This window comes from Lipotes vexillifer, unplaced genomic scaffold (assembly GCF_000442215.2).
Source record: "Lipotes vexillifer unplaced genomic scaffold, Lipotes_vexillifer_v1.1 scaffold1149, whole genome shotgun sequence".
NCBI lineage: Eukaryota > Metazoa > Chordata > Mammalia > Artiodactyla > Lipotidae > Lipotes > Lipotes vexillifer.
This window is the reverse complement of record NW_006796238.1, coordinates 685,203-710,014: the sequence shown is the minus strand read 5'-3', so window position 1 is coordinate 710,014 and position 24,812 is coordinate 685,203. Positions and strand designations below refer to the sequence as shown.

At 40.6% G+C, this 24,812-nt stretch overlaps 1 protein-coding gene across 1 annotated transcript in view; it reads left to right on the top strand.

Moving 5' to 3' along the window:
* CRIM1 (cysteine rich transmembrane BMP regulator 1) overlaps positions 1-24,812 on the top strand; it is a 206,737-nt gene that overhangs the window by 46,074 nt on the left and 135,851 nt on the right. The window contains exon 2 of the mRNA XM_007468391.1: positions 2,883-3,056. Within this exon, the coding sequence (XP_007468453.1) occupies positions 2,883-3,056 (174 nt within the window). The remainder of the gene's footprint in view (positions 1-2,882; positions 3,057-24,812) is intronic.

The following is a 24,812-nucleotide window of genomic DNA, read 5'->3' as shown; positions in this document are numbered from 1 at the left end:
CAAAAAAAAAAAAAAAAAAGCGTAGTCAACAGCATTGACCATACCAGTGACATGGAAAACTAGGTAGAGTTACTGAACACTTGTACTAAGTCCTGGGGTTAAGGGGGTTCAAAGTTGGATAAGACCTGGCTCCTCCTGCACGTGAGGACTCTTTGTCTAATGGGGAAGCTAGACTTGCGTGAAACCATTATTAGAATGGGTAAGAGGTGTGCACAGGTGTTTGTAGGAGCTTGGAGGATAGAGAGCTCAGAGTTGGAGAAGACTTCTCAAAGAGGTAACATGTGACTTGGGTCTTGAAAAACGAATAGGAGTTATCAAGAGGAAGGAGAGAAGGAGGTGTTCCAGGCGATGATATTCTGTGAGCAAAGGCATGGGAGCATTTATTGAGGGTTTGTAGTGAGAATCTGTGTGCTTATTGGAGCATTAGGATGTTTGGACTTGTTGGCAAGAGAGAACCAATGAGCTCTGTCCTTTATTTTTTTTATCTATTTATTTTTTGTGCGGTACACGGGCCTCTCACTGCTGTGGCCTCTCCCGTTGCGGAGCACAGGCTCCGGACGCGCAGGACCAGTGGCCATGGCTCACGGGCCCAGCCGCTCCGCAGTACGTGGGATCCTTCCGGACCGGGGCACGAACCCGTGTCCCCTGCATCGGCAGGCGGACTCTCAACCACTGTGCCACCAGGGAAGCCCCAGGCTTGTCTTTTGAGGAAGATGATGCTGGTTGACAGTGTGGGAAATGGGGTAGTGCAAGGAGACAGGTTAGAGGATGCTGCAGTGGTTCAGGAGAGTGATGTCTTCAGGGAGTTCCAGTTACGATGGAGGGAAGGGATGTTTATTGTGGAAAAAAAAATGTGCATCAGAATCCATTTGATTTGGTGATACGTTAACTGCATATATTTACGAAGATAGTAATAAAGATTTCTTGGAATATGGGATGGGAAAGAGGAGAAATACAGTTTTTCAGTAGTTCAAATGTTACTTGAGTTTCTTACTGATTTTTAGGTTCCTAGGGTTGAACTAATTTTGAATTACAAATTTGAATATACGGTCAAAAGACTTGCTTTACGGTAAATTTTGCTGGTGGTACTAATAACATGTCAACAATTAAATATAGAGGTAAGAAATTGTTTACGTGAGCCATTTCATCGCATGTTATAACCAAAGACTAAATTATCACCTACTTTACTGTGTTGAGTTGTTTCAGTATATTCTATTCTGGTTTTCCTTTCAAAGTAATTTAGTAATTTCACTGTTGTCTTGAAGATAGGAATGTCCCGTTGTGTGTATACATGTTATATACCTGTCATTTCTAAAGACCAAATACAGGCTAAATAGGAAAATAAATCTTAAAACAGATACCTTGTGTTTTTGTTTAAACTTCTAAAATTGTTTTACTAAGAGATGAAGCTTTGATCAAATAAGAGAGCCTGATCTTCTGAAATCAAAACACAGGAGATTTTCTATTCTCCCTTTTCAAATAATCACCCTGAAGCTCTTTATTTTGTAAATGATATCCTTCTAAAGACCCCTTGACAAGAAAATTATTTATTTCAGTGAGGGAGAACAGTCTTTTCCTGACTTAGGCAGTAAGTCAACTATGTCACCAGAAGGAAAAGTTAGCCTTATAAAAATTATAGCCATTTGTTTGCGCTGTCTTTTGTGAAAAGACATTCTTAAGATGTCTTTATACCTGCCTTACTTTGAGCAGCAAGTTTAAGTATCTTAAATTCAAGCACTTTTAAAAGATTCTCTCCAGATATGGTTATCAGAAACATGTTTACTATTTAATAGTCAGTGCCCAGTTAAGGTGTGATAAAGTATCTATTAAAGATAATGTTAAGAGGGGGGAAAAACTCATAACATCACAGAGACTCAGAGAAATAGTCTGGTTTCCTACAAGAGGCATTTCAACTATGAGGAATATTATTAAGGGTTGAGTCTTGCTGTGGTTCTGTCATGTTTGTTTCATTTGTCTGAACTGGTTCCCATGAAAGTTGGTTTTAAAATCTATTTTTTACAGTCAACTCCATTTCATGACCCAGGACCCTGATATGGTCTCAGCCGCAGACTTTGACGACCTCAGCCTCTCACTAGGCTGTAGCCCTTAGTTTTGTTTGTTGTTGTTTCTGGCTTTGGTTGTGGACAGTAATGGACTTTAGCATTTCTACTGAAGTGCATTGGAGGGCACCTCCTCCGTTGCATCCCATTCCTGACTCCTTGGGTGGTGTCTGTTTACATTTATTAGCACTGCCTTGGTATATGAAGTTGCAGAGCTGTTTTAAACCTGAAGATGGTCTCTACCAGATGGGGTAAAAAATTTGGGGGTTTTTTGGAATAATTTTGTAGATTGACAGATGTAGTTTTATTGAACATGGAAAAATTCTGGAATCTTTGTTTAAAATGAAGAAATTTAAAGGAATCTCAATTGTTTCTGTAATAACACATCAAAGGAGTAGTGGTTTTTGATCAGAAACGTTTGTATATATAGCTAGTTAATGTTGACGTGTATGGCTATATTTCAGTCTTCTGTTTTCTTAGGAGGTTGGGTTTCATTCATTTGTAAAAGTGCAGCCAAACTGCGTTTCGTAAATTGAGGTGTCAGAATCGGATGTTAATCTTGACATCCTCGCACATTTTTGCTTTCAGACAGGCCTTTTTTTTTTTTTTGCGGTACGTAGGCCTCTCCTGTTGCGGAGCACAGGCTCCGGACACGCAGGCTCAGCTGCCATGGCTCACGGGCCTAGCCGCTCCAGGGCATGAACCCGTGTCCCCTGCATCGGCAGGCGGACGCTCAACCACTGCGCCACCAGGGAAGCCCTCAGACGGGCCTTTGAATGAAGCTAACAAGCAAACATTATGTGGTTGTTAATTGTTTTACAGATGAGAACTGGGATGATGACCAACTGCTTGGTTTTGAACCATGCAATGAAAACCTTGTCTCTGGCTGCAATATAATCAATGGGAAATGTGAGTGTGACACCATTCGAACCTGTAACAATCCCTTTGAGTTTCCAAGGAAGGATATGTGCCTTTCAGCTTTAAAGAGGATTGAAGGTAAGTACACATTTTCAATCATAAGTGTTAGCATTGTGTAGCTCTGAGCAGTGATGGTATTTGAGCTGGAAAAGGCAAAGACAAGCTTAGAGCAATTGGTAGCTTTGCTGATCTCAAACAAGATGCAGAATGTTGACTAGGTCTGGACGTGATGGCATGTTTGTGCCTGTGTGTCCACGCACGTGTGTGTTTCCTGAAAGCGGTGGAATGGTCATGCTGCAGTAGTATCGCCAGGGTAGTTTGTGCCAGCCTGCCTAGGTCACCTCTGCATAGCGGATGATTTCACATGTGGCATGCTTGAGGTCAGCATCTGTTGTTACCACGTCCATTCCGCGTGATTTACCATAGGATGTTGCTCCATGAGGAGAGCGCTAATTAGAAATGCAGCTCATCTGGCAAGAATGTGCATCTCTTTAGAAGAGGTGGGAGATTTGTGCAGTGGCGATCGGAGGCTGAGATTGGCTCAAAATCATATAGGTGTGGATGGGTCATTGGGTGCTTCCCCTCTGGAAAGAAGTCAGAAATCACATTAAAATAACAAAATAATGTGGCCCATGACATTTATACATTCATGCATAAAACCTAGAAAAGAAATTTAGGAATTGAAAATATGAAGTAATCAAATAATTAGGAGTGGCATGCCCAGAGCTGAGTGCTGTGCCTTGCCACCAGAATTAACAGAGGGTGTGGCATGGGCTTGAGTCTCAGCCCTGCCCCTATCAGCATTGAACTCTTGCTGAGCCCCAGGTTCTGCTCAGGATAAAAAGAAGACTGAACGAGACTTTCTTAAATATACCTTTTGTCTCTACAATGATGCTGCTCAAAGATGGAGAAGTTGGTAATATAGTTTGGAATACCCAGGATTTTCCAAGTCCCAAATCAAGCTTATAAGGGCAGTAGAGCAAGGGCTGAAGTTTTTGAATTGTATTAAGTTTCTCAGACATATTAATTGGTAGTAAAGAATGGGAAATGTGCAGTAGCCTCTAAAATAGCATTTCTCTTTGTGTTTACCAATGCTGCTGAATCTTTAAAAGAGAGTACAATAGAAAACAACAGAAATAAAATGTTGGGAACACAGAGAGTCTTAGATAACATTTATTCTAGTCCTTGAATTTGAAAATTGAAAAACTCAGCTCTATACAGTGGATGACTGACAAGCCAAGTTCTAACCATGTAGTCTTTTTTGAATCACATTATGCCATAGACAACACAGTTACCAAACTCGTTTTTATTGTCTTGCGGCTCTTTGCTCCCCCCTGTCTTCACCCCCGTTGTCCGCTGAAAAAATAGTATATTTTGCCAACTTCAGTGTATAAACTTTCAGGGCTAGAGATGAAGCGGTCAAATGTCTATTAAATTAATTATTCATACAGATTTTATCACGTCATATAAAATAATACAGCAATTTATAGTATTACTTTTTGCTGTTCTTACATTTCACAAAACTGTTTTAGTCATATTTCAGATACCTCACCGTCACTGTCATTGTCTTTGCTGGAGCTGATTTCTGTGTTATTTAACACTGTTGTCTGAGCACACCCTCTTTATTGCCATCTAAATTGTTGGAGATGCAGCAGATTTTGAATCCAAGTTATCACAATAAGTTTTGTTCCAAAACACGGTGTCTTTTCACATAAAACTAGGACGGTTACATTTTTAATTAGTGAGGTGTGTATTTATGATCTTTACAGTGTGGAGATTGACTGTATTGATTTTTCAGGCTGTTTACAAGATCCAGCACTTCCAATTTTGACATCATTCCCTCAGGAATAATTACTGTGGCTGATTAAATTTCTCTATGCCCTTCCTCCGCTTGTTTTTTTTTAACAGATTCTGTCTGATGGCCTCTTGATAATCCAGAAGTAGGATTGGTTGAGGTCATTTAAGGTTTATGTATCTTCCACAAATCGTACTTGTTTTTTTTTTAAATAAAGCACTCTGTGATATTTGAGGCCTTGTAAGAAATCGATATTGGGGGATTTCCCTTTCCTGAGAGATAATTTTGAAGAAAAAGCTCTACTTCTATTCAAGTATATATTGCAAATGAAAGAGTTAGTGATGGTATATCACTGTATATGATTAAATCATTAATAAATGCAATGAAGACTTGAAATGCTATAGGAATTTAGGGCCAAAAAATTGTGACCTGGCATTATATGATAAGGTATTGTGGAGGAGGAGGAGTCTGAACAATTTGGAATTTGGATGGTGATGGATTCCAGGAAGAAGAATGATACGGACAAAAGAATAAAATGTACAAGTGAGAGTTGCTTGACTTACATGAAAGACACTTGGGAAATGAATCTAAAAGAGCAAGTTTATTTTTTTTTGCCATGGCAATAAAAGCGCCAAATCCTAACCACAAGACCACCAGGGAACTCCTGTAAAAGAGCAAGTTTTTATGTTGATAGGTAATAGGAACTAAAAATGGGGAGGCAGGACAGGACCAGATGATGAAATGTCTTCCACGTGGCTCAGGAAGGTTAGGCCTGGTGATAGGAGCTATCAGAAATCACTGTAGGTTTATGAGTCGACAGCAGCAGAGCGTGGAGAAATCAGTGTTATAGACAGATTGGGGTTTTGGGGCGTGGAAGGAATTTGCAGGTGGGGTTTCTGTTGGAGAGCTCGGTGCAGCTTGTTGGAGAGCTGTTTCCGTTATTTAGATGTGGTGTCACAAGAGACTGGTCTAGGGGATGGCCGGGGAAAAGCAAGGAAGAGATGGAAACACGCCATTTTGATAGAAGAACGTCCAGTATCTGCTAACAGACAAGGGAGGGATGAAAATACAAAGATGATTCTGGGGTTCCTAACGTGAAAGAGTAGAAGAATGATAGTACGAGAAACAGAAATGGGAAAACATCTCAAAAGGTGGAACTGAAAAATGAGGTGGTTGTTTTAGAGGGATTTAGGGTCAAGAGACGCTTTAAAAATATGGAAGATATTACAGCATGTTTGAATGATGACAAGAATGATCTAGTAAACAGGGAGAAACTGATAATGTGAGAAAGATGATGACTGCAGGAGCAAAGTCTTTGAGGAGGGAGAGGAGCAAAATTGTTCCTGTTTCTCAGAGATGCATAAAGCAAGGTCATCAGCTGACGTTGAGGCGGAAGAAGGGGTGTGAAAAATTGGGGAGGGAGAGGAAATGGAAAATAGACATCTCAGAGGGAGGACGAGTGAATTAAGTAGGGAAATGTATTAGGGTCGCCTGCTAGTGCTGATAGCTTACTTGAGGTTATAAATTTGAAGGGAGACCAGCCAGCACAGTTGTGCACTTTTTCCCAGCTCTGGTGCATGCAGTGGAGGTGGAGGGTTAGGATTTAACCAGGGTTAGGATTTTTCCTGATGAGTCTGATATGAAGAGAAGGGTACTGAAATTGAGAGTTACGCAAGAGAGTGCTTATGGTGACTGGCCATGCCATTGCTGCTGGGAAGGATACAGCAGCAGTCAGTAGCGAAGGAACAGAGGCAGAAGTTCTGTAGATAAATGCAACACCTGTGTGTAGTTGGTACATCATGTGATTGCATGTGCTTTAGGCAAACAACGTGTTATTTTTTTAAGGGGAAGAGGAAGAATGATCTGAAATTAGTGATGAGAACAAAGAGGACCCCTACCCCACCCCCAGGATTTATGGCATGTGGGCAGTGAAGCCCTCCCCACTTGAGAGGACTTCAGGGGATAGAGAGCAGTCAGGGAGGAGTACCCAGGTTTCCATTAGAGCACAAAGGTGAAGGGAACCATCTGGAGGGGAGAATGACAGCAAAGGGGATTTTGGTGATGACAGCCCACGAGTTCTAGAAGGCACAGTAGAAGAATTCGGATGGGAGGGTTGTGCAGAGCATGGGTGATTTTGCAGAGCCAAGGAAGATTGAGTCCAGAGATGATGGATGACCTGGTAAGTTTAGACTTAGTTCTTGCGGTTTGTTATGAGAAGGTGAATAGTTAGTTCTAGTTAAAGCCTTCCTTTGAGGACTGTTCTCTGGGGCATTCTGTAATGTGAAGGTATGTATGCAGTTGGGGATGGGGCAGAAGGACGAGTGTTCTTGCCAGAGCATAATGAGAAAATGTGGGTCCCCATTACTACGTTTTGTGAGCGAATTCTGAACATGAATTTTAAGCATAATTACAACAACATTTTTAGAATGTGTGGAAGTCATTGCAAGGCATTTCAATACCTTATTTATAGATTTATGGAGAATAATGGCAATTTCAGGGTATTTAAAAAAGTTCTTGTGTATTATATTTGTTTAAAAGGGAGGGTATTGGTCCTGGATTTTAATGAACACATCATCATAAAGTCAGTTTGTCACAGATTTAGAGGAAATAGGATACTGGATAAACAGGCAGCCATGCCTTTGTACGGAATAATTTGTCAGAATTATCTTTGTTTCTCTGAGGAAGAAGAGAAAGACTGATAAAGGGAATGAACTGCAAGTCATCCCACCTTGATCTTAACAAAGCTTTTAGTTTTATGCCATACTACCAATTTATCATCGGTTTGGTACATGCTGTACCGAGCTCCACAAAAGTTAAATTGATACACCATCAGAAGAGGGGACCACATTAACAAAAACAGTACCAGCCTCTGTGGCTGCCATGAGGGTTTTCTTGAGGGGCCTCTCTGGGCTTGGTAATGGTAGTTAAAGTTGATACGAAAGACTTCCATGATACAGTGAATAAGTTGGACTTTTAAGTTTGCATCTGACTACAGGTTGGGGTAAGTAGCTTTTGTTTTCTAAAAAAATTACTATAATTCAAAGTGGTTGTAATAAAGTCGAGAAGTAATCAGAAGTATGAAATCATGCCAGATTCAGAGAAGGATGTAAAGCACCCTAGAAAACATTCGTCTGTCGATCCATCCATCAGATATTCATTGAGTGCCAAACATGTACTAGTCACAGTTCCAGTTGCTGAGGATACAGCTTTTGTGGAGCTCACATTCAGAAGGGGAGGGGTGACAATAAACACAAAAGTGAGCAGGAAAGTATCATGGAGTATGATAAGAGCTATGAAGAGTAATCGTCAGTCTGATATGATAGAGAATTACTGGGTTGACTGGGGAAGTTGTTTTAGATAAGGATGTCAGGGAAGTTTTCCATGAAGGAAGAGCATTTGACCTGAAATCTGACTGTAAGAAGGAGTTGAACTTGTGCTGATCTGAGGGGAGAGAAGTCCACGCAGAGGACACTGCAAGCGCGAAAGCTCTAAGCTGAGAGAGAGCTTGGTGTGTTGAAAGAATGTCGAGAAAAAGCAAGAAGGTCAGTGTGGCTGGAATGTCATGGGGGTGAGGGGTGAGTAAGGGCCAGGTCACACAACGCCTTGTGTTAGATAACGATGAGGTGTGTGGATTTTGTGATGAGTACATGGGAAAGCTGTTAAAGGGTTGTGAACAAGGGTGTAATGTAATTTGGTATGTGTTCTAAAAAATGAACATGGTAGAGAAGAGACTTGGGAGGAGGCTGGAAAGATGCAAGAATGGGAACTCGTCCACAGGTAGTGTTCAGGTAAGAGATAAGGGGGACTCAGACCTGAGAGCTGGAGATGGAGAGATGGGTGGGTTTGAGATGATTTGGAACTAGACTTGTTGATGACTTGTTGACTTGATGACTTGTTGTAGACTTGTAGACATGTGGGGGTGAGAGAAAGAGGAATCCAGGAGAACTCTTAGATTTAGGGTTTAAGCAAATTGTAGTGCTCTTTACTAAGAGCAAGAGCAGATTTAAGGAGGACTGAAGAGCTTTGTTTTGGATAAATTAAATTTGACACCGAAGTAGAGCTGTTTGTCATTTAAGTAATTTTTGATGTAATTAACTCATTAAGTAGCATTCATATACATAGCTTCATGATAAGTATACTGAGGGCTACAAAGACAGACATACATCCTTGAGGAAAAGTCAGCCCTTTCCACAAGGAGGTCTGACCTTGTTGGGAGATTCCAGAGAAAAATAAAACCAACCCAAATTCACACTGATCTATCACCACGCAGAGTCTAGCCAAAGGGATATCTGTGTGGGATCCATAAAATATGTTCTTAAATATACTTGTTTGACATCACACATCATGTGGATTACTGGAATAGTTTGGGTGCTGTGGAACTTATTTCTGTTTGGAGCTACACAATGAACATTTTGCAAAAGGAAGAAGACACTTGGGACTTAAAGTCCTCCTTTGTTTTAGCTGAAAGCACTTAGAGGTAATGTTCAAAGTTTTCTAATTTCAGGCTGTATTTAATTATTTTTTCTCTATAAGATATTTTAGAGAAAAGATAGTCAAAAATTGTCATGAGGTATTTTATATCATTGTCTTACATTGAGTGGACAAATAAGAGATAAGAACTGCTATACATTCATAAGAGGGGTAAAGCAAGGAAGGCTTTGTGGAGGAATTGGGAACCAAGTCCAACTCTGAGAAATGCATTGAGTGGTTCAACAGAAGGGAAAGGAGAATTGAAGAAGCAGCATTGGAGATAGACAAGAGAGATGGAAGGGATAAAGTTGGCAAGTCAGTGGGCTTTAGTGGCTGATTGACTTTGGAGGATGGGGAAGAGGAAGACTCGCAGATTTGCGGGGTGAGGGGTGATTGTCAAGATAGATGCTTGGCAGGGGCATGATAGTCAGGCTGTATAGTGGTGTCATATACTAGGATGTGGAATACAGGGAAAGCAGCCTTATGGGAGGCAGGATGAGCTGGATATTGAGTCTGTTTTGTTGTTTGAAGTATCTCTGGAGGATCATGGGAATAATGGGAGTTATGGGTCTGGAACTCAGAGATCTGGGCTGGAGATAAGGATTCATGAGTCATCCTCCCAGGGAGAGTACGGTGCTGTCAATGACCTTGGAGTTTATAAGTGATGGGGGGAGTATGAGCACTTTTAGGAAGATTAATGTGACAGTAATGTGCTTAATGGAGGAAAAAGAGTGACTGTAAGTGTTAACACACCAAAATCAAGACGAAATGACCTGTGCAGCGACGGTGGTGCCGGAAGCGTCGAGTGCTCTGTTAGTATAGTGGAAGGAAGCCTCAGAACTGTTAATGTCAGCAGACTGAAAGTTAGCCTGAAACACAGCTGTTGGCGCCCAACGTAGTGGGATGCATAAAACAGAATATATCATTTTAATTAACTGATTGGTTATTTCATTGATTTGTGCCCCCTTATTCAAGAAAGACTTTACAAGTGTTTGAGTCTAGGACAGCTGGTCAGACCCACCTGAGATTAGAGCCATCCAGAGTAGGAGTGCTAAGATGATTAAATAATGGGATAGGAAGGTGAAGAGATAGCGTTATAGTCGTAGACTCTTTTAGTCCAGAAGGATCCTCTATTTAGCATTCTCTACAAGTGCCTTCTGAGCCTGCTCCTTTCATTTTAGAGCTGCTTTAATTCTTCATTCATTCATTTGTTCACTCAAAAAGTATGTATCAAGCACATGCTATGGGTAACTGAACCCCAGATGCCACCGGTTTGACTTTGTTTTGCCTTTAACTGAAAGACTGTTTTCTAAATTGCCTGAAAGGTCAGATGCATAAATTGACTCACATTTTAGATCCACTGTGGAAATAGGCTTTTGATTTTTTTTCAAGATATTTTATAAATGTCTTAAATGATACTTATAAGCATATTTCCTATCTCAGAAACTTACACTGCATGATATGTATGCTTAAGCAGAAATTAAGGATTAGAAAGAATATGTTTATATGGGCTTTCATATCTGTATTTTTTCTGCTGCTTAAAGCAAAGGGAAGTTTGATTTTTACATTGGAAAGCTGTATCCTCTGAAGCTAAACTAATTATGACACAGAGACAAATGGCTTCTGTTTAGTAGACTTTTCTTTCAGTTTTTAAAAATCCAAATAGCAGTTGCTTCAGAGCCTTAAGTTTTATTAATTATTCTGTGCCCTAAATTTACTATTTCAGTCCTCCCTAAGGAAATGTTAACTATTACGTGAGCTTCTTACTCTATTTTTAGTTTTCTACATTGCACTTATTTTTTTTACACAAGTAAAGTGTAAGTGCTAAGTGTTATTCTTGGTTGTTACCTTTTTTTTGATCTGTAGCCTACAGTACAACCTGTGCTGTGTGGACTAATCAGATATTCTAGCTCTTGATGTCATCTGTAATGTTTGTCAGTAGACACACATTTAATTAGTATGTAGAAAGAATTATGATTCTCTCTGCTTTTATTCACAGAACTTTTTTACTTAAAAGTTTTTTGTTGGGCTTCCCTGGTGGCGCAGTGGTTGAGAGTCCGCCTGCCGATGCAGGGGATGCGGGTTCGTGCCCCGGTCCGGGAAGATCCCACATGCCGCGGAGCAGCTGGGCCCGTGAGCCATGGCCGCTGAGCCTGCGCGTCCGGAGCCTGTGCTCCGCAACGGGAGAGGCCACAACAGTGAGAGGCCCGCGTACCGCAAAAAAAAAAAAAAAGTTTTTTGTTTTTTTGTGGGAGTGGGATGCTCACAAAAAAGTACCCCAAGAAAATATGATCAAAGAGAGCTGGGCACCGATTCACAATTTTTAAGTTAGTCATTTACTTCATTAAAATTACTCATCACAGATTCTATTTTTCTTAGGCTAGGTACATCTGAAATCAATGTTATGCTTGTGAATATATTGCTTTAGATTATCTAAATTGTTTTAAAAATATATTTTTGAGGGCATATTACTTAATATCCAGTCCATCTTTGAGGTAGTGCAGCAGAATTCCCTCTTGACCCTCTCACCACTGGAATTGTTAACATTGTTTACCAAGTTTATAAACACTAACCCTTCGCTTGACGAAATAAAAAAACACATTTAACCTTACCTTCACCTCCTTACCGTCAAGGTCCCCCTGATTTTGATTTTTGCTTTAGCTGCCCAAGTGCCATTAAGGATACTTGTTTAATTAAGGCAGTAAGCTTTTATGCAACTTTAAATTTGTATTGCTGTTACCCTTTATAAAAAGTCACAAGTTGATAATGTGATTATCTTTCCTTTTTTGGTTCATATATGTAAAATGATTTTGGAACAGTGCTGGATGGAGACACTTTATCTGTAGCAAGAAATCTGCTGCCATCCCATAATACAAGTACAGAGATGACAGATACACCCAACTCTGTCCCAACCCGAATTCCCACATGGGGCTTGAGGTCCACGGTGAGCCCTGGGTATCACGCACAGGAAATCTGCCTGGTGATAGATCAGTGTGAATTTGGGTTGATTTTATTTTTCTCTAGAATCTCCCAACAAGGTCAGACCTCCTTGTGATTTTGAAATCTAAATACACGTGTTTCACTTTAAATTCCAGCAGCATCCTGGGGACAGTGTAGACAAAGTTATTTATTTTCATAAGTATTTTATTTAGGTTGACAACCAAGTCAGTATTTTAGAGTTTTATGTTTTGGGTACAAATTGTTATTTTGATGTCTTGATAACTGGTACAGAGGGGGAAAAAAAAACCAAAACAGCTACCAAGAGGCAGAAACCAGTTTCGAGTATCTGGGAAATCGAAACAGGAAATTCGGGGAACTTGCATAAGCCCAGTTGGAGAGGAGCAGTTGGCTGAATAATTACATAATTATACCTGCATTTTAACTGTTGGAAGTCATGCAGTAACCTTCTGGTGGTTGTGATTTCTTGTGCCTAGCAGGAAAAAAAGTCATGATTAAATATGTTATATCCTTGTGCTAAGAGAGGAGAGAGAGAGAGAGAGAGAGAGAGAGAGAGAGAGAGAGAGAGAGAGAGAGTGTGTGTGTGTGTGTGTTTAGAGGGGCATTTCATTCAATCATTTTGGGGTTACAATAAATGGTGTAAAATTTTTTTCAATCTGACCCTTAGAAGATGCTTGCTGTACAGTTATAGGTAAATAGCCAGTACTACTTTGTTCTGTTTATTGATGTCCTTCCCCATTGTTTGCTTTAGCTCTTTATCTGTACTTTCAGCCCATCTCTTCTGTCCCAAGTTGTGTGTAGCTCAACCATCTGTCTGTCCTCTTCCTATACCTTCTCCCAGGTTAGTGACAGGAGTACCAGAAATTGTAGGTGAACAATTTTTTTTGCTACAAGTGTATGCTTGTTTCAAGATTAAATACCATATGCTTAGTAATACTGTTTTAAAAAACACACTCACTGTTAAAAGGCCAAAGAACAGCCTGACACCTTTAGCCAGAGAAATGGTATTCTTTGGGGACCATGCTGAAAACTGTATTTCCACCTACCAGGGATGCTTAAGAAACATTCATCTAAAGCTGGCCTTTAGCAGGTTAACGTTTTAGCTTCTGGGTAGCGCTGAGTAGTCCCTTGCGGATTTGTGGTTTCTGACTTGGCTGTAGGTGACCTCTCAGTTATTCCCAGGGCTTGGCGTGTGCTCTATCACACAGAGCTGCTGAGTTGCTGCTTTGACCAGCTGTGTCTGTCTAAACGCTGGCCCCCACAAAGGCTTTTCCTGACATGAGCAAAGGGTCTGGAATCCCAGCCCAGGAGGCCTTCTGAGCTGCTGCGAAGGGAGCCGAGTGGGATCCACTTCCCAGAGCAGGGCCTCTCTGAGAGGAGTTACAGCTGCCCCTTCTGTGTCCTCCGGCCTCAAGCCAGCTGTCTCCATCGGATTCGCAGAGGGTGTGGACCATCAGGAGTTGTCATTCCCAAACTCAAGCCATTAAAACTTCATTAATTAGTGTAATCAGTATTCCTAAACCATAATCTGGGGTTTTGGACAACTCAGGCAAGCTTGGTGGATTGTATTTGTTCTGCTTATGCAAAAAAAAAAAAAAAAAAGTCTGTTCAGAGGGAAGTTCAAGAAAGAGTTTGGGAGCATGATCACTTTAGCAGGAATTTGCATTGCATCGAAAAGTGATCATTTCAGATGTTCTTATAATTTTATCAATATAGGTAAGGATTCTCTGGTAGGTAGTGTGTTTTTTCCATTTCCCAGCCTTGCCAGTATTTACCTAGTACCTTGATTAAGAGATCCTCCAGGAGAAAGCAACAACAACAAAAAAAACTTTTTTGAATAAAGAGGGTTTTAATTAAAAAGAAAAATGAAAATCTTTATGAATGGAAGGAGACAGCCATGAATGCATATAATGACCCATAAAGATACACCTCTAGGCAAAGCTACAATTTCCTCCACTTCTTCCTGTAGGCTAACAGAGCTAACTTAGGAGAAAATGGTGAAGACTGCCAAATTTGTCTTTTCTCCCCTAAGGCCACCCCATTCTGTTCTTTCAGGGTTTTCCCACCTCAAAAGCCCAGCATCCTTTCTGTCTTTACCACCAGCACCAGTAATCTAGGAAAATGTTTAAATACTTAGCTCTTATTGATCGATTACACTCTAGAATGTTGCTTCATCCAGCATTCGCATTGTAATCCTTTCTAATTGTGAAATTCCTATTGAAGGAATTCAGCCCAGAAGGAGAACTCTTTAGGATGGAGCAAGAATCCCTAAAGTTAATCCTGTCCCTTCCTGACTGTGTCCTGCACACCTGGGGAGCATGGACCTGGGTCCAGCTTAGCTGTACCAGGGCATTCAAGGCGACATGGAAAGGATGTTGCCTCTAGTGGGAGAGATGAGATGGGCACACAGGCAGTTGTAATAAGGGCAGAGTGGCCATTCCCAGTCTGAATAGTGTTGTACATGGTTGGCATTCTAGAAGATACTGATAAAAAATAAAGCTTAATCAGTTTACAAGCTCTTTTGTGATTTATAGAACTACTATATTTACTTCCAGAGCTGGTGCTATATCTTCTTTGTGAAATGTATACTTTCTCAGGAAAGGTATTTAAGAGCACTAAAATTCAATATTTGGGGTTTTTTTAAATTGGAAATGCTCTAATAAAAGGAAAATTTGTCTCATTCCTTAGTTCATATTGACCACTAAGATATTGTTCTGAGCATTTGAATAATTTATTTTGAAACTTATGAGACCATTCTTCTAATGGTGCATAGTCTCTAAGATAAGGATAGTGGATTCACATTGGTTGTTGAAACTTCTGAAGCTGGGGATACACCTTTTATAGGGTGCCTTCCTGCTTTTGATTTTCGGTCTCTGTTTCTAAGTGTTCTTTGCATCAGGAGGAAGTAACAGTATAAGTAGTGCCTGTAAAGTTGGAAGAGGGAAGGAATTAACATGTAATGAATTAATATTTGGGTGAGTTTTTCAGAGACTGGAATGTTCCTTTAAATTGTGGATGTGTTTTTCATTTCTGGCTGATAACTTCCTGGTTTTCCTACACTTCATTATTCTTTTCCCTGTTGCTGGGATTTTTTTTTTTTTTTTTAATTTCCCGAAAAGCAAGTAAAGTGCTTTCTCCTTATCAGTAGCCTTTCTTTTCCTGTTGCAATAACAAAAGAACAATACAGGAATTTAATAATGTTAAAAAATTGATACCCCTTTTTCTGAATATATCCATGTATTTGTAGATAAAATCCAGGTTTTATAGACATCGAGAAAAGCTGCGTGTCAGTAAAAAGAGCTCATATTTTATCGTGTCCTTCTTATTTTTTTTTCCTTTTACCCAGTTTGGAAAATGAAATAAGGGTTTTTTTCCTCATCAAAATCTGTTCCCATGGTCTGTTGTTAAGAGTCAAAGTCCTGAAAGTTAGAAAGATAGGTAAGACCAGTTGTTGTCCCCTTAATAGAAGGACGTTTCAAAGGTGTCTGGAAAACATTCTGATCTTGTTTATGTATTTAAGTATATAAAAGATTGTTATTTACTCTCTTTGCTGTTGTGGCAAAAATAAAGTCCAATCTGCTTCACAGAGCTTTTATAAATATCAGGGGTGTGTTTTTGCAACAGTGGACATGAAAGGAAGCTTGTTTCAGTGTTTTGATGCAGTTTGAGTTTATGGCAGAGGTGCATTTAAAGTGGCTTCCTCGGGCTTCCCTGGTGGCGCGGTGGTTGGGGGTCCGCCTGCCGATGCAGGGGACGTGGGTTCGTGCCCTGGTCCGGGAGGATCCCACATGCCGCGGAGCGGCTGGGCCCGTGGGCCATGGCCGTTGAGCCTGCGCGTCCGGAGCCTGTGCTCCGCAACGGGAGAGGCCACAACAGTGAGAGGCCCACGTACCGCAAAAAAAAAAAAAAAAAAAAAAAAAAAAAAAAAAAATAAAGTGGCTTCCTCAAGTATCCTTGAAACCACATTGAGCAAGGGCACTGGTGACCTGTCCCATGGTGGTCCTGCTATAGCCTCAGAGGACCTAGCTGGCTTACTTCTAAAGGATGAAACAAAACCTTAACAATCTCAGTTGTTTCTGACCCAGATCTGGGCAATTAGTGAGGTTTTTAAACTTCCTAAATACCTTACCTATAATATATAAAGTGATATTTATCTCTATGGCAGTAAAAGGAAAATATAATATGATCCTATTTATATGTTCCCCATGCCTTTTGGTGTTTGGGTTGCTAATCACAGTGGAACCTTCTGAATGTTTTCTAATTGAGAGCCGACTTATTTTTGTTCCATCAGGAATTTTTCAGACAAATTAGGCTGTGGTGTCACACCTCAGTGTGACATGGAACTCCCCAAAATTTTATGTGTTCTTTCATGCCTCCTGGCCAGACTTTGTGTCTACCTAAATTCAGGCTGTATTATAGTGTTTTCCTCGAGGGTCTTTTAGATATATCAGTAACTAAGCTAACATCTTTAATCCAGAGAGTATATCCCATATGGATCTATAATAGTGTGTTTATGTGCATAGGAAACATGTTTTTTCTAAAAAAAAATTATACATGTCACATGTGCATTTGTGTATTTTCTGTGCCAGAAAGTGCAATCTATACACATATGTCCCATGTGCATGTATGAATCTACAGCTAGGTGTATGTAAGCACATGTACACACATGGTGGTGTAATAGTTAATACATGGAAATAAATGCAACCGTAGGATTATTTTTTATCTTACCTGATATGTATATGTCTACATTTACTTATATGTTATTAAATCTGACAGTGCTGATAATGGTGTTACCTTCACTCATTAAGAGTTTTCTGAAAATTTTGCTCATCTTTGATGGTAGAAATTAGTCATAGAATCTAAGCCCCAGCTCTACATTCCGACAGTTTTTCTTAAGAATTGGTGTAATATTATGCACTTTGTGAATAGCTTATAGAGGACAAAGCAAGAGTCTTCAAATAAATATTATTCAGACTCCTTCCACTTTCATTTCCCTTATCACCATAACAACCACACCCAACTTTGCTATTAAACCGTGTTGTCTATCTGCTTCCCACACGCTAGTTGAAGCTGACCCTTTGAACAGCAAAGGAAATATGAGAGATAACGTTGAAAATTGTCTTCCTTTTGTTGACATTTCTAGAGCAACAAGTCAGAAAGTTTGTCTCCCTCTGGGTAGACAAGAGGCTACGGGTCATGATTAGATGGTATGTCCATTAGTAACCGTGATGACTCCCAACAGAATTATTTAAAACATTCCAGTGAATAACTCAGAATTCTGGTAAACAGAAGGGGTGGTTGTTAACTGACAAACTGTTTCAATTTTCTATGTATGGGAAGGCGACTACTAGGAAGAAAGTAAGGATCAACAGAAAATAGAAGTCTCCACATTTCTGAGGGTAGGTGATTCTGGATCACCCCACGTGAAATAGTGTTTCTCAGGAGCCTCCATATATGGCCGTCCAGAGCTCTGCAGTGGGAGTTCTTTGCCGTGTTTTACTGCTCTATTGATTGATGTGAGACCTCTATACCATCTTTGCCACATCTTACAGTTGTATCACTGCTCAGTTCAGAGAGATTTTAATTAAATCACATACTGAGTTGATGCTTCATGGTTTTGAGTTACTCATCTATTCCTCAATCATATTAACCTTTCCATCAAGATTTTTGCCAGCTCTTAAAAGAATTCCTTTCTTTCAGATATGTTTTGAAGACTTTGACTGATATGAGTGATATCACCAAATGTGGTGGCCCATTTGATAAACGTTTTCTGAACATAATGAAACATGGTTGATTTTGTTGTATTTCCCATGGGCTGAGATACTGTTTTCTGTTACCAGAAAACACATTTGAAGTCTTTATCAAATCTGATGTTAAGTACCTCCTAAGAAGAGAAATAAAGTGATTCTATCTTGCATTTATTTACTGTTATCTGTAGCATCAGAAATAAATGAATGTCTCCAGAAAAAAGGGTTTTGAAATTACAGCACATATTGAGGGATTGGGAGGTAGTAACTGTGAAATGGGCTTAAAAATGACTTTATTCACTTAGTGGCATTTTGGAAAAACTTAAGCAGTCAGGGAAATGAGCCAATCTGTATTAATAGAGAGCGTTAGAAATTTAAGTAAATCGTGTTTGAAAGCCTTACCAGGATTTCCCTTGAATGCTTCTGAATAAATTCTGCTCGTTAAATGTCAGTTAAACGTGTGTCAGTGGCATGCAGAAACTGAGAGGGCCACAAAAATATCCACTTCGGGCTTTAAAATATTGAAGTCCTTTAATGTTCTTTTGACCTTCAGTTAAAGGACATAGTCACACAGCAGAGGAAATGCCTCACATTCTAGCATCTGGGTTTGTTTCTTTATACTTTTTTGGCACAGTTACAACAGTAGAGCTTTTCTTTCCTTAAATTTTTTTCACAGTACAGTCAACACAGGCTTCTCACACAAGCGGGGAAGGACAGTTGTGAGGCCAAAAGCAATGTTTCTGCTCTGCCATCCGTGGCAGGGCCTCATTGAATGGCTTGTTGTCTCATGGAGGGAGCCTAGAACCAGAAAACAAACAAACAGAATCCCACACAAATACAAATTTTGTATAAAGTTAGGTACCTCCACATGTGCACATAAACGTATGTATACATACTCAACACTTCATGTCAGCAGTCAGTGTCCTTTTTTTTGAGCTTCTTGAGTCGTTGCCACTGTTCGAGGTATTTCATCTGTATATGAAATACATATATTTCATATACATATACATCTGTATGTGGTTTGAGGATCTTCATCTGGATTTTTAGCTGCTTGAAGCTGTTTCTTTCAGAAGTTTCTTCGGTAGCTTGAGAAGAGAACCTAGTTTAATTAACTAGGTATGTATTTTGACATGGGTGCTTTATTTCAGCTCTGTTAGTACTCTTCAGCCATGTGTATCATTTATCACTAAGGAAAGGTCACTTAATACTTTAGGGAATGAAGCAATGGCATCTGATTTCCCATTGATTTAAATACTCATATCAAGACAGTAAGCTGTGGACATCTTCGTATTTTCATGTTTTCTCAGCTTTACATCCAATAAGCTTCTGTGTGTGTGAGCTTTTCTTGAGATCTTGAATAATATGAAGCAGCATCCCCTAGGTGTTCTTTTCTTCATAGGAGTTGAGTTTGGTAACATATGTCTTTCTTTACAGTGGTCACCTTATCCACTTGCTGCTGAAGACCCTCTGGCTTTGGCATCGCCAGTGCTTGTGGGCCGTTTGTGTAGTTCTGAGATGGAAAAGTTAGGAAGCAGTACTAGTATGCAGAGATGTTAACAGACTTAAAATTAAAAGTAGCCTTACTCATACTCCAATAAAGATGTTAAAAAAAAAAAAGTAGCCATAAAAGTTTTCAAAGCCGTCTGACTCACAAAAGCTTGTTTTGTCTGAAGTTTATGTATTGAATATATTTATCCTATAAACAAGTTGAAGGGGATAGTCATCTGCCCTTAGCAGATGCCTCTGTAGTTTCCCCTAATTTATTCATTCATGCATTCATTTTACAAATATTTGTGGAGTACTCACTCTGTGTAAGACATTGTGGTAGATACAGGGTGAACAAGACAGACAAGGTCCCAGTCACACCGAGCTTCCAGTCTTATGGGGAAAATAAATAAAAGCCATAAACAAAAGTATAATAAGTGCAATTGGATAACAGAATGCTGAGACCAAGATAGGACAGCTTGAGAAAAGTCTCTGAAGAGATGATGTTGACGTGGTGCTGAAGGTTAAGAAGGAAGTAGCTGTGCAAGGAGCCTAGGGAAGAACATTCTAGGCAGAGTGGACCACACGCAGCAAGCCCAGTGAAGGAATGAGCTCTGTGTGCTGGGGGATGACAGGTTTAGGGGCTGAAGTGTAGCGAGTCGGGTGGTGGAAGATTAGGGAGGGACTAAATCACAGAGACTCTAAGATAAGGAGTTTGGATTTTACTCTAAGTGTGATCAGAAGCCATTAAAGGGTTTTGAGCTGCAGGTGGAGATTGATAGGATGCCCTTTTTTTTTTTTTTGCGGTACGCGGGCCTCTCACTGTTGTGGCCTCTCCCGTTGTGGAGCACAGGCTCCAGACACGCAGGCTCAGCGGCCATGGCTCACGGGCCCAGCCGCTCCGCGGCGTGTGGGATCTTCCCAGACCGGGGCACGAACCTGTATCCCCTGCATCGGCAGGCGGACTCTCAACCACTGCGCCACCAGGGAAGCCCTAGGATGCCCTTTTTTTTTTTTGCGGTACGCGGGCCTCTCACTGTTGTGGCCTCTCCCGTTGTGGAGCACAGGCTCCAGACACGCAGGCTCAGCGGCCATGGCTCACGGGCCCAGCCGCTCCGCGGCGTGTGGGATCTTCCCAGACCGGGGCACGAACCTGTATCCCCTGCATCGGCAGGCGGACTCTCAACCACTGCGCCACCAGGGAAGCCCTAGGATGCCCTTTTTAAGAAGGTGAACTCTGGCTGCTCTGAGGGAAGTGTCTTGTAGCAGGAGGTAGGTGGAACCATGGGGCTGGGGAGGGCACTGAGGGAGAGCCCGGAGGGTGCTATGTGGCCAGGTGGGGTGTTGGCAGAGGAGGTGGAGAGAAGGGAGTGGATTCTGTGTGTCATTTAGAGGTACAGTTAAAAAGTCTGAAAGTGATTGGATTTGAGGGTCAGGCTAAGAGGTGGGCTCCAGACTGACCCCACGCTGCTGACTGCAACAGTTGGTGCCATTTCCTGAGATGGGGAAGACTGGGCAACAGCTGGGTGGAGTCATAGTTACCCTTTGAAATGCAACAAATACACCAAAGTAGGGGTGATTTTGAGTCCTTCTCTTCATTTAGTGATGGTGTTTGGAATTAAGTTATTAACGTGTATCACTGTCTGCAACACAAGAGCAAAATTCTAAGACTCCATCTTGGTTGTGGTTCTTCAGCTTGGTCTTATGCTGACTACCTAATCCTCTGGCTCTGCCATAGGCAGTGTTTCTCTCTGATCTTTGGTGAATGGTTCTGTTTCTTTCCCGGGAGTGTCAACACAACCCACACCCCAGTTTGCTTAGCTTCTCTTTAAAATTGTTCACAGATTCTTTCTGTAAGTTTCTGATAACACGCATCTCCTGTCTCAGGCATGATTTATCTGACACTAGGATCCCAGAGGGAACCAAGGCCACCTAGGGAAATGCAAGTGCATGTGTGTCCCTTTTCATGTACACTCGTGAGCTCAGGAGGAGGCCCCATGCTGTTCAAACCATTCTCCCAACCCCCTAGCTGAGGACCTGTGTTTGAATGTGGTAGGACCCTGTTATACTTTATTAGGCTGTGTACTTATACTGTATTTTGCTCTCCTGCATGCCTGCCCATATCCCCTGAAGCCAGAGACAGTGCTTGTCACCTAGAAGGTAATTAATAAATGTCTGATGATTCTGAAAAAATGGATGAAAACTAAATTATAAAAGATCACTCATGACACTTTTAAAAGTTAGACTTTATCTTATAGTCATTGTGGATCCATTGCAGGCTTATAAGGAGAGGGGTTAAGAATAGAAAGTTAATAAAGAGATAGTAGAAACAGGTTGGTTGTCAGAAAGTATCCTCAAGTATAAAACATATTCAGAATTTGGAAAAATTCAGGGTCATGATCATGAATATTAATGGCCATTGACCTGATAAGGAGAGAAGTATGTAATTACTAAGGATTTCCAGGTGATAGAAAAGAGGACACCGAGACTCATACTCTAATACTCTATTTATCCTTTGAAAGGAAGAGACATAATAGGTTTAGTATTTATTGACCTGTCACTTGATTTTACTTATGCCTAATTTCATTTAAGCTTACCCTTTTGGCCCTAGTCACATTTCTTTTCGGTATTATTGCTGCCAATTTTTTCAAATACAAAGGCAAAATCAGACTTGCTCTATGTAGTTGGAAGAAACCCTGGCACAGATCCTCCAGAAACCAAAGAGAGAAATTATTAGCAATATCCAAACCAGTAGCTGACTGGCTCAGATTCTTCCTCCCATGACCATTCCTGATTAATGGGAGAATCTGTTCTGTAGCTGAAAATCCTCTTTCCTGAGCCCAGTCTGTCCTGGCTTCAGAGCATGGCCAGCTGCACAGCGAAAGTCATTGCCAGGGCTCTGTTTCTGATTCCACCTTCAGCATGTCAGACATTGGTGGGTGGGTTAGGGAGCAGAGAGGTAGGAAGAGAATCCAAATCAATTTAGACATTTCAGCTGATAACAAAGACACAACAGCCTCTAATCAGAATTCCTTCACTCACATTGGATGCTGTGTCCCCTGCAGAAGCATGTCATTCTCCTCAATGTAGATGTTGTAATTCTTCCTTTATTCTTTTGTTCTTGACTCCTGTCCAGGCCATTTAGCTCCTGTGTCTACAGTGATTAATTTGCTCTGTAACTTTTCCTGACAGCCTTTTCCTCACCCCTCTTCTTTCTTCCCTTATCATCTCTTCCTCCATACTTCTAATTTGTTTCTCTTCTATCTACCTCTATCATTGCATTTCCTCTATTACACTGAAATAGCCTTGTATGTTGGCCTATTTCCAGCAATATTAATGCACCTCATTTTTTTTTTTTTTTTGCTAACCTAAAATATTTACCCATTTAACAAAGTTAACGCAGTTTATGGAAGAATTGGTAGCCTGAAATAATAAAATTCTATTATAGCAGATCATATATTTAATTTGCCTTTCTCTCTTGTTTTCCTTATTCTGTATTCCATCTATTTTATTTCAGGGGTCTGTTATTTAGGTGGTTGGAGTTTGGGATCCTTCCAGGATCTTCAAAGGTAAACAGTCTCTACTGCATCTATGATATATCTTAAAAACAGTAATAGGAAGACCCAGAATAAATTTGTCACAAATTCTTACCAAAGAAGATTTTACTGCAGTGAACATTCACATACACAACAGTAAATAACATGTAGCCCTAGCTCAGATGCTTCCAGTTTTCTTGGGGAGGCAGGCATGAAAACAATTCACTAGAATAGAAAGTGGAATGAAGTAAGTATTTTCATAATTTGGAGGTATAAGAAAAAGTCTCCAAGGGTGCTGAGTGATATTCTGACTGGGCAAGTCAGGGATAAGATTCCTTCCCAGAGAAGGTAGCATTTTATTTGAACCTTGAAGAATGGACAGGATTCAATAGTTGGAGAAGGACAAAGGGCCCTCCAGACCCAGGAGGTGGGGTGGGAATGGAGAAGCACCCCAACATGTCCAGGGGGAGTGCAGATCTTCCCGTGGGGCTCGCAGTGGCCGGCACATGGCTGTGAATGAGTACCAAACAGTGACGAAAGGAACGGGAGTAGGTTAGAATTGTCGCCAGAAGGTAATATAAGATCTAAAAGAGGAGTGGTTTCTACTTTACAAATTTTAGAAATTTAAGCATGCTTATAAACAGAAGGGAGGGAGAAATTCAAGGCACAAAACAAGAGTGCGGGGCCCCAGATGGCACAACAGACTTTAAGTACTGATGTTTAGACTTTCCACACGTTGGCTCCTGTTCTGCCGTGTCCAGGCCCCCCCTTACTATGCGAAGGTGGTAAAGCTGCTAAACCAAGGAATCATCCCCCAAAATGAGGTAAAGTTGCCTTCTCGATAGGAAGTCACATCTACAACTCTCTGCAACTAAGTTGAGAGGATTCAGAGAACTGTGGTAGATTGCCTTCATTGAAAGTTTTGTTTCTGTTGGGTCTCAGTCCTCAAGTCGTCGTGGATTTGTGACCTTGGGTAAGTCATTTATCCTCTCAGAGCCTTCCTTGCCTTTATCTGTTAAAGCAAGATGGTGATCCTGGACTTGTGTCCTAGACCATCACTGTTTAAAGTTGGATACAAATCCAGGCTCTCCTTTCTATCTCTTCTCCTCCTCACTTCCCTTCCTCTCTCCTGTTGTAATTATTAAGCTGATTTATCCTGACATTATCCCTGTGATAAATATAAGTGGATGTTGCTAATTCAACACTAACATGTTTAAGGAAATTTTCTGACCATTCAATAAAGTGGTTGATAGGCTTCATGTCTAAGAAGTTATCCTAAAGTTTAAAATTAGACTTCTGTTCATACATACAGCTCTTTGTTATTAGGAGGCATGGTAATTTTGTTGAGAGAGGCCCTGTTGACTCTTGCAATGTTGAAACGTATATATACTTTAGTCAGTTTCATTAATAGCTTTGTCCTTTTGATTTACATCTAGTACCTCTTTGGAAAGTTGAGATTGATGTCAGGATGAGCAGGGTGATTCAGTAAAAACTGCAGCTCCTTGAAGTACTTAGGTTAATGTTGTAGTCCCCTATTTGCATTATTAACATGAGTACATTTTATTGCCACTTAAAATAGATTCCCTGGCATCCCAGAAAAGGTAGTTTTGATATTGGCAACTTGTTAAGCTGCACTCAGGGCATTGACATTCCATGTTCTCTGTAATATGCCAAGTACTTGGTATACTTATTTATCATGTTGAAGAGACTGAATGCACTGATTTTAAGACAGAGGTCTCATGCCAGGGGAGCGGCTAGCTCTTTTAACATTACTTTTCTTATTCCTGAAGCTTAAGTTAGAATCTGAGCATAAGGTTTCATTTTATTTTCTCTGGAGCCAATT